This window comes from Cervus elaphus, chromosome 20, assembly GCF_910594005.1.
Source record: "Cervus elaphus chromosome 20, mCerEla1.1, whole genome shotgun sequence".
In the NCBI taxonomy this organism is placed as follows: domain Eukaryota; kingdom Metazoa; phylum Chordata; class Mammalia; order Artiodactyla; family Cervidae; genus Cervus; species Cervus elaphus.
In genome coordinates, this window is record NC_057834.1 from 109805603 (window position 1) to 109816371 (window position 10769).

General features: G+C 45.6%; 1 protein-coding gene across 1 annotated transcript in view; it reads left to right on the top strand.

The window, feature by feature from the left end:
• The window catches only part of C8B (complement C8 beta chain), a 42038-nt gene extending 32534 nt beyond the window's left edge, over positions 1 to 9504 (top strand). The window contains exons 10-12 of the mRNA XM_043878567.1: positions 3225 to 3378; positions 5740 to 5808; positions 8940 to 9504. Coding sequence (XP_043734502.1) covers positions 3225 to 3378; positions 5740 to 5808; positions 8940 to 9091 — 375 coding nt within the window. The 3' untranslated portion in view covers positions 9092 to 9504. The remainder of the gene's footprint in view (positions 1 to 3224; positions 3379 to 5739; positions 5809 to 8939) is intronic.
• The last annotated feature ends 1265 nt before the right edge of the window (positions 9505 to 10769 follow it).

Here is a 10769-nt window from a genome sequence, read left to right on the forward strand (position 1 = left end):
TAATTGCAAGCCATTCTGGCTAGTATGATGAAATCTTGCACTGTCCCACTGCATCCCCACCTGGGATCCCCAGCCATCAACACCATCTGCTCCTGACATCCAGCCCCTGACATGATCATGGTTCTGTAATCCAGGACCACCCGAAGCAGATGAACTTTCTGATGACACATCAACAGTAGCCTGATGCTATGTCATAATGCCTCCTCCGTCATGTACTCATTTCATCTGATCATGTTAGGGCTTTATGATCTCAAGTCATCACAATTAGAAGAAGGGTAAGTACAGTATAATCAGATATTTTGAAAGACAGAGCATATTCACATAACTTTTATTACGGTGTATTGTTATAATTGTTCTATTTTATTATTAGTTCCCATTGCTAATCTCTTATCATGCTTAATTCATAAATTAAATTAATCATAGTATATGGGTATAGGAAACAACAGTATGTGTTGAGTTTGGTACTCTTCATGGTTTTGGGCAATCATCAAAGGTCTTGGAATGTATCCTGACTAATAAGGGAGGACAACCATATTTGTAATAGCAAAAGGGAAAAAGAAAAGTGGAAACAACCTGAAGATTCAATAACAGGGTGTAGTTGAATACATCGTAGTTCACCAGTACAATAGGATACCTTGTAGTCATGAAAATCATTTTATCAAGGATTGTTGAATAGCATAGGAACATGTTCATAATATGATATTAAGTGAAAAAAGTGGAATGTAAACATGTGCTTTTCTTATGCCATCAATTTGGTATAAGTATCTGTCCATCTACCCTTCCAAAAATATATTCTGAAAGGGCACAAACCACAATGGTAGCAATTCATATCTTCTGCTGCTTACTGAGTGTTACTCTGGTAAATTTAAGTTTTCTGTGCCTCCACTTTGCCATCTATAAAATGGGGATACAGAAGTCTTCCTGACTCCTAAGATTGTTGTGAAGGTTAGGATGGATAAGGTATATTTTTAGTTCGGCAGCTAATGAATGCTAGCTATGACAATAATCAAGAATGCCAATCACCAGGGTCCATTATGGGGAACTGCATGGAGTTTTATAGACCGCGCCTGCCTGTCATGCTGCACTTCAGGGGGTTGCAAAGAGTCGGACACAACTTAGCGACTGAACAACCACCAACATAATCAACAGTTTTCACAAGTGCAGGTGTGCTGAGGACCCAGCGATCAATGTGAGCAGTTAGGATTGGGTGTCTGGGGGAGAAATGTAGAAGAAAGAGGGAGGAAGGGAGGAAAGAAGGAGAGGACAAAAGAGAAAAAGACAGGAAAAAGGAACCAGCAAACCAAAAAAAAGACAAGTGAGCCACATGAAGTTAAAAAGGAAACTGTGGAGGGAATCTTGAGGAATTGCTGCCAAGTTCCAAGGTAAACTGTCCTGGAGAACCCTGGAAGAGAGGTTGGAAAGGAGAATAATCACCATTTTTATCACCAATTTTCATGAACTAGTAGGAGAAGCACAGATTTGGGATTAGAATCCTGGCAGCATTATTCAATGCGTTCTTCAACTTAACCTCACGTGAAATGCGCTGGTAATTGCTCCCGAGCCAAGGTGAAGGAGGATCATAGCACAGCCCCTGGCACACAGTATATGTGGAAGCGCCACTGACTTTATCTCCTGAAGCAGATCTCAGGACTAGTAGGAAAATGCCTGGTAGGTCAAAAGCAGGTTAAAAGCAGCCTTTTGAGGTGCTCTGGCAGGGAGAGCAGGCTGTTGGAGGAGCTCATTGTGGGTGTACGGCAACCCCCTATGTACCCCCGCCTACCCACCATGTGTGGCCAGAAGCTAGACCATTCTGCAAACAGCCTCTGGATCAATTCATTGACCACAAAACGGTGAGACAATGGGACCACCAAGGGGCCTTGCTTTGCCCACTGGAGTGAAGGTCAGCATCAGATGCATTAAGAAATGGAAGCAATTTTCTTCCCACTGGAGGCTTCTATTAGGCATGATTGCCTGTGTTTAGACAGTCCCTAAACTCTCCAGGACCAGATTAGGGCAGGATCACAAGCAAAATCTGGCGAGGAACCTGACCCTGGAGCTGAAACTCTGAGCCAAGAGGCTCTGAACATGTTTAACTACCTCTTTGGACTTTGCCTCTGTCTTTTCTAAGGCCGCAAACACCCCCACATCCATCTGTGGTCTCCTGCTCTCAGACACTGCCATGCCCACTGAGAGCATCTTTCTCTCTGCTTGCCACACCCTGGCCTCCATGCCAGCTGCTGTTACCCTAACGAGGCCTCCCCTTCCCTTTTCATCCTTCTACCCATTCTTATTAGCTGCTCTCACTAAGCTTGGGGCTGGACCTTGGAGACACAGCTGAGCAGTATATAGGTCTGATCTTCAGGAGCTTACAATCTAATTAGAGACGAAGGAAAAGGGACTTCAGCCCCAAACATTGATCACGAGGGAGAAAGGAGGTAGAATTTGCATTGGATGAGTAGTGTAGACAGTATGCTGAGCGTTTCATAGTAGGAAGGTGTTCTGGAAGCTTCAGAGCTCGGGGGAAGTTTCCCTAATGGTGACTTTTGCATGACATGAAGGATTTTCACAGGTTTGTGGTGGGGGGTATTGCTGAAACAGGGCTCCTATAATACTTCCAAAGAGCGGCTTGCAAATTGCCTCCCCTCTCCCACCAAAGAGAGACTAACCAGCTGCTCCTCTCTACCCTGGTTGCTGTCCTGCAATTGGAGAAGGCAATGGCACCCACTCCAGTATCCTTGCCTGGAAAACCCCATGGACTGAGGAGCCTGGCAGGCTACAGTCCATGGGGTTGCAAAGAGCCGGACATGAGTGAGTAACTTCATTTTCCTCTCTACCCATTACGAGTTACCACTTCTGCCTGTAACCGCTGTTCTGTAAGTATCCATTAGTACGACTGTCTGTATCTCTAGATTCTGAGTTCTGGGGGAGTGTAGTGGGGATTTTATCTTATTCCTTACTATGCTTCATGCCTGGCACTTGGAAGGTACTCAGCAAGTGTTTGTTGACCTGAACTTGAACGGGCTTGTTTGTGGCTATTGGGTGGGATGGGAAAGAGAAAGGATGGGGTGTCCATCTACGTGCTGTACCGTCCATCCAGTTCCATATGAATCCACTGTGATCTGCATGCACCAAACCTGCCCATTCCTATGGAGCCTTACTTTGGGCTTTTGTCACTATATGACCAATGTATTCTGTTGAAATCAACGCCTTTGCTCCTTTCCCAGGTAATGCCTCTGTACGAACTGGTGACAGCCTCGGACTTCGCCTATTCCAGCACAGTGAAGCAGAACATGAAGAAGGCCCTGGAGGAGTTCCAGAAGGAAGTCAGCTCCTGCCAGTGTGCCCCCTGCCAGGGGAACGGAGTCCCTGTCCTGAAAGGTACCGTTTCCAGTGTCGTTTGTGGAAGCTACCATCTGGATGGGCTGGTTCTGGGGCCAGATCACATCAGATCCACACACCCTCCAGAGGTGTGTTTCTAGGTCAAGATTTGATGTGGATCTCCAGGGTAATTTCTAGGTTATTTCTCAGTCCTCTGCCTCAAGCCCCAGGGACTGTCATAAAGCTCCCTTCTTTGTCTCAGAGGAAAAAAAATATGAGCCCCTGGCCATTTGGAGCCTTTTAAAAGCTGAGCCTTTCCACCCTGGTTGGGCATTAGAACCACTGGGGATCTTTAGAACTACTGATGCTAGGACCCCAAATGTGATCTTCACATGAAACTCTAGGGAAGAGACCCTCATCAGGATGGTTAAACCCTCTCCTCTTCTGGTAGTTCTAATTTGTGGCTGGGGTGTGACCCACCATTGCTAAAGTCCCCACCTTCTTGGAGCACAGTGAGGTGGGGTTGGACTAAGGAGGCGCCTGTACTCAGGTGGGACTGATGGCAAGGTGCACGATGCTCCTGTCAAGGTGCACGTGAAAATCACCCAGGGAGCTTTTCGCAAACACAAAGCCCTGGGCCTCAGCCCAAAACAGTTAAAGCAAATCACTGGGATTGGCCTTTTAAAAATCCTACCAGATAATTCAGTGTACAGTGAGAGTTGGGCAGCAGTTCCACAGCTGAATTCACTGGCAGACAGAATCCATGATTTTGCTGAGCTTTTAGACTAGCAGGAGAGCTAGACTTGACCCATAGGTTGTGTTGAAATGTACCAGTGTTAGGACCAGGGAAGTCAGAATGCAGGCAGCTAGAAAAAGCTGCTTGGGCTGTCAGGATACCTAGGTTCTAGCCACAAGGGAAAGCATGAAACTGAAGGCAGGGATGGGCTGAGATGCTATGGCCTGTAACAGGGAGTGGGGAGGGACTCTGGGACTCTGTCCTGGTCAGACAAAAGGCCCTCCCTGGGCCGAGCAGGGGAAACCCCTCCTGCATATCCTGGCCAACACATGATGAGACAATTGGAGGATGGGGAGGTGGCAGCGTGGATGGGCCACGAGAACTTCATTGCTAACTTGAGGGTCACGTCCAGGGTCACTGCAGTGGGCAGAGCAAACGTGGGCAGAGCTGGGACCTGGGGTCTTCTGCTCTTGTTTTGATGGGCTGAGGAGGGGTCCGGTCCAGCATAATGCTGAAACAGGGTGCCAAGAGCACCTGGGTACAGCAGATTCCAGCCCGGGGAGCTAGCCAGCAGAACTCATGTGGACAGAGTGAGTCAACAGAGGGGACACGAGAGGAGATCTGTCCTCGGGGAGAAAGAGCCCACCTGCTCAGCTGAGACAGATAATGTGTATCTGGCTTCTCAGTGGGGATGGAGACGAGCAAAGTAAGCATACATGACAGCCCGAGGATGGGGAGTTCTCCTTCAGGAACAGGACCTGTAAGTGAGGATCAGCTCAGCAGGACATAGGATCCATTCACCTGCTCCAGATTTTGATCTAGGGTTGCTGAAATCCCCCTTGCCTTGTGTGTAATGTGGACCTAGAGACTGGGATTCCATGGAGGCTCTACTTTGGAGGTAAGGGAGAAAAGGAAGCCAGAGGCTGGAAGGGCCTGGCCTGTAAAGGACAGTCCTGTAAAGAGAGTTCATGTGGTTGATGTGAGAGAAGCTCCAGGGTGACATGTGACAGATTAACATAAAGACTAATTTCTAAAGTGTCAGAACCAGCCAAAAGTAGCATGAAAGTGAAAAGTGAAAGAAAGTGAAAGTCGCTCAGTCATGTCCGACTCTTTGTGAACCCATGGACTATACAGTCCATGGAATTCTCTAGGCCAGAATACTGGAGTGGGTAGCCTTTCCCTTCTCCAGGGGATCTTCCCAACCCAGGGATTGAACCCAGGTCTCCCGCATTGCAGGCGGATTCTTTACCAGCTGAGCCACAAGGGAAGCCCAAGGTAGCATGAGACGTCCAAGAGTAGTGAGTTCCCCATCACTAGAGGTGTTCAAGCAAAGACTAGGCAATTACTTGATGTGAAATTGAGCACCAATGACCACTGGCCCCAATCACCTCAGTAATGTATCTTCTGACCCCCAAAATCCATAAGTCTAGGTCAAAGGTCAGCTAATGGGTAATTTTTCTCAGTAGCTCTACATCATTTTCTGTGGTGGAATAAAAACCCTTTCATGAACAAAGGACCTTCAAGAAAGGAGTGGGTATTCTTGGCACTGAACCTTCTTATTTCAAACCATTCAGTTAAACGTTTGTCCTATGTTAACCTCATGGAAAAGCTGTGAAGTGGAGGAGGGGTTAGGAGCTCTTTGTTTCACATGGTGATTTCACGTTTTCTCTGCATTGTCTTCTCAGGAACACACTGTGAGTGCATCTGTCCTGCTGGATTCCAAGGCTCGGCCTGTGAGGTCACGCATCGGAAAAGTAAGGAGTCTGTGAGAATGGGTTGGGAAAGGGAAGTCTAGGGAAGTCCAGAGAATAATTCCAAAGAGTAAGAGCAAAGTCAGGGCATGGGCTAGGGAACTGGACACTTTGAAACTCGAAATCCATCTTTGTATTTTTAAAACTTTATTTGTTTGTTGTTTTGGCTGCGCTAGGTCTTCACTGATGTGAGTGCAAGCTTTCTATAATTGCAAGGAGCTGGGCTTGTTCCTCATGGCAGTGTGCGGGCTTCTCGTTGTGATGGCTTCTTTTATTGTGGAGCATGGGCTCTAGCAAATAGCGGGCTTCAGTAGTTGCAACATCCAGGCTACGTAGTTGGGCACTTGGGCTCTAGAATTCAGGCTGAGCAGTTGTGGCGCCTGGGCTGCATGTGGGATCTTATTGGACCAACCAAGGCTTGAACCCATGTTCCCTGCACTGGCAGGTGGATTCTTAATCACTGACCCCCAGGGAAGCCCTTGAGCTCCATCTTGACTCCTGATTTTATATTTTCACAACTGAGAGTACTCCATGTTACAGGACTGCTAATGCGTGGCAGCTGCAAGTCATCTCTTTAACTCATTCTTGAATGTTTATCTTTTTTTTTTTTCTTATTTAGTGAACTCCTATTCAGCCCTCAAAATCCAACACAGATGCCCTTTCTTCTGTAAAAATTATCTGAACCCAAGTAGAATTAGTTAATTTCTACTGTGGGATCCCATAGGACTTCAAACATGTGTTTATTATAGCTCTTAGCACATTCTATTTTGGGTTGTGTGTGTCTCCCTCCCCTGTCTGTGAGTAGGGATCATGTCTCATTTATATCTCTGAGTCCTCAGGTTCCCACACAGTTACTGCTGTTGAATTAACAACTGAAAGACTAGATTACCATAATGATCTCCTCGAGTTAGATTCTTTAACCAGTTTATTATCTAAGAATTCTTAACACTGCCTATCTCCCACCCCCGCCCCTTTCTTTTCCTTTCTGTGAATTTTTGGTGATACCATTAAAAAAGGAAATGGCATATCCAATAAAAAAACCAAACATGTATTAAATACTCAACTAGGAAGATCTCCTGGAAGAGGAAATGGCAATGCACTCCAGTATTCTTGCCTAGTCCACAGGGTCACTAAGAGTCAGATATGACAGAGCAACTGAGCACACACACACACACACACACCATTTGGTAGCAGATAACTTGGTGAGGGCTTTGACTCAGTATGGATTCAAATTCCATCTCATCATTTAATAGCAAATTACTTGAACTCTTTGTGCCTTAATTTCCTCATTTTTAAAATGGAGATGATGATGTTAGCACATCATTGACCAGAGATGTATTGGGTTGACCACAAAGTTCTTTCACATTTTTCTATAAGGTCTTATGGAACAATCTGAACCATAATTCGACCATAATTTGGTCAACACAATATTAATGCTTCCCTGATGGCTCAGTGGTAAAGAATCTGCCTGCAGTGCAGGAGACACAAGAGACATGGGTTTGATCCCTGGGTCAGGAAGCTCCCCTGAAGGAGGAAATGGCAACCTACTCCAGTATTCTTGCCTGGATAATCCCTTGGACAGAGGAGCCTGGTCGGCTACAGTCCATCGGGTCGGACATGACTGAACGACTGAGCATGCATGCATGTACACATATGCAATATTAATGCCACATGTGTTAGTTTCTGCAAAAATCCCAGGTCAATAATGTGTTAACTACCTCAAAGAGTTGTCTTGAGTCTCTCTTGAGACATAAAAAGCACTGGGAAGGATGCCTAACCCATCGAAAGAGCAAAATAAATATTTGTTTTAGAGCAAAATATATAGTTAATCTTTATCTCATGTATATGAAATCCTTTCATCCTCTCAATAACCTCATGAAGTAGATACTGCCGATACCCCCGTTTTACAGATGAAAAATCTGAGGTTCAGTAGGTGCCTAACTAACTTGCCCCTGGTCACGTAGTAGATATAGGGACCCAGTATCAGGTCGAGTCTGTCTCTGTTGCCTTTGCTTGTGGTGCCTGCTCTGCCCGGCTCCCCAGTAAAGGGTTCAGGGGTTTCTTCAGCCCCTCTCCTGCTATATCTCAACCAGACCACTGACAGTGATCTGTCTAGTAAGAGTGTAATGACAAAGATCACAGGGTTTCCACTGGTTGGAGGACACCTTAGAAACCTCCTTCTCCTGGTATCTCATGTTACCAATGGTGAGGCCCAGAGGTGTTAAATAATATACCCAGAACGACACTGCAAGTTAGAGGCTCAGCCATGTGCATATCCATCATGGTGAATGTAACTGACTATTTTCCAGGCTCATCAACAACCAGAAATCCTAAAGGGAAAGGCAAGTGTCAGGGAGGGGTGAGCAGTGTTATCACTTCATTTAAAGCACATAATGACCACTGTGGATAACAGAGCTCCCATTTGATACGTTGAGAAGAAGTTAACTACCTAGCATTGTATACGTTGGAATTGTCTAAGCTAGAAACCATTTATTCCACTGATATGGACTCAGGGATTCCTATGTGTCAGTTTAGGTGCTGGAGTTCATTCAGTGGTGGGAAAATCAGATGTAATTCCTCTCACCATGTAGATTGCGCTTTAGAAAGAAAGACCAACATCATTTGAATTGTTTGTTTCAACTGTAAGTGCTACAAAATGCTTGGAGAGCTTAACATATGAAATATTGATGGGGAATTAGGAATCAGGAAAGGTTTCCCTGCAGAAATAACACTTAAACTGAGATCTGAAGGATGAATAGGATTGACCAGAGGAACAGAGGAGAGAAGGGTATTTGGGACCAGGAGAACAGCATGTGCAAAGGCCCTGTGGTTAAAGGGAGCATAGTGAGTCAGTGGCCTGAAAGGACAGTGGACTGGAGTGGGGAGATCAGAGATTCAGATTCCCAGTGCCCTAGGGTTTATACACCTCACCCCTCTGTAGGGCGCTGCTGCTGCTATGTCGCTTCAGTCGTGTCTGACTTCAGTCGTGTCCGACTCTGTGCAACCCCATAGACGGCAACCCACCAGGCTCCCCCATCCCTGGGATTCTCCAGGCAAAAACACTGGAGTGGGTTGCCATGGGCATTAGGGTATAATAAAGGCTAATTAACATTCATTGACCTTCTTTCTTATAGATGTCCCCATCGATGGGAAGTGGAATTGCTGGTCAAACTGGTCTCCATGTTCTGGAGGACATAAAACAAGACAAAGGCAGTGCACCAATCCGCCTCCTGGAAATGGGGGCAACCCCTGCTTGGGCCCTGCTTCAGAAACACTTAACTGTTAAGGAAGGGAAAGAATTTAGCAGGTGATGCTCCTGTGGTCTGCACACAGCATAAGTGCTGAGCCCTTAGAAATCAAGCCAGCTCAGCCCCACACCTGCTCCCATCTGGAGCTGGCCCAAGGGTGGAGGGCTGTGCCATTCAGAATGTTTAAAATAAATATATTATTTGTCAAGTGCACATTGGTTTGAACAAATAGTAAGTTAAACAGTAATTAGGGTCTCCTGAAGGGCTTAACCATCCTGGTAATCTTCACTTTGCTCATCTCAGCAGTTTTATTTTACTCACACTTACTACCAGCTGGGGATTGTGTTGGAAGTTGTCCATGTGAAAGTCCCACTATCCACCAGTGACCTGCAAAGAGTAGGTTCCCAATATGGATCCTTGAATAGATATTAAACTGTTCCTATCCTGAGGACATACTGTCTCATTCATCACGTCAGTTGGCAGTTTAGGTTTATTGAATGATTAGTATGTGTCAGCCATGGTGCTCAATGCATTCATTCATTCATTCCATCCTCAAGATCACCTTATAAGGTGGATATTCTATTAGCCCTATTAAACAGCAGAAATACCAGCTTAGAAGAGTTCAGTTACTTACCTGTCCCGGCTTATACAGTTAGGAAGTGGGGGAGCTGGACTGCAAACCTGGGCCCTCAGGCTCCGGAGCTTTAAACTCTTAACAGTGATGTTCCCCTCCTTTCCATATTGGATATTGGATTAACAAAGAATTTTTATGAAATACAATGTAGAAGAAGGTGCTGTGTGTGTGTGTGTGTGTGTTTGTATGTGTGTGTGTGTGTGTGTGTGGGTGTGAGTGATTGACAAATCCCCACCCGCTGCATCCCAAAGAGCGTGGATCCAGGTTCCTCAGCTCCTTTTGATGCCGAGCACGGGAAGTTTGTTCTGGGGCAGAGCTAAGTTGTTGTGACATGAGTGAGTACCCAAAGAAGATGCTGAAAAAGAGACAAGAACAGGGGAAATTCATCACTGAAGCAGAGTTTAAAAAGAAAGAAAAAAAGAGAGGCTGTGGTGGTTGGAAGAGGAAACACATCAGGAGATGTTCAAGCTGGTGGAGTGATGGGCAATGTAAACCTTCTGTGCCTCTGTATGCTGTCCTCTGCTCACTCATGCTTTTGTGAAAATCTCATTTGGGGAGGGAAGTCCTTACAGATGAGAATAAGCGTACAGTTGATCTTTAGGTTACTAAGCACCAAAATATTTTTATTTTTTAGACAGAGTCAAGTGATCATTTAAGCTTCGTTGTTCTCTTTCATTCTGTCTCATTAGAACATCCGTTAATATTTTCTTTGCTCTCAGGAACTTCCTGTTGGATTGCATAACATCGTGTGAATTTGTTGAAATCAAATGGGTGGGGGAAGGAAAAACAGTTGATTGAAGGTGAATTGGTTCATCCTGTGTATTTTCAATCGATTTGTCTTCAGCCACATGATCTGCTGTAAGTTTGCTGCTAGGCTAGGTACTTGAACACAAGACCATAACACATCCATGACACCATAGCACAGGTTCGCAACTTGACCCACCCATCGTGCTGCCTGGCTCTCTGGAATTGAGTCAGTATAGAACAATGTAGAAGGAACTGATCCTTCAGTGCTTAGGGCTTGCTGCAGCAAGCATGTCCATCCTGTCTGCCTTCTGCATCCTCATGGCCCCTGCAATTGA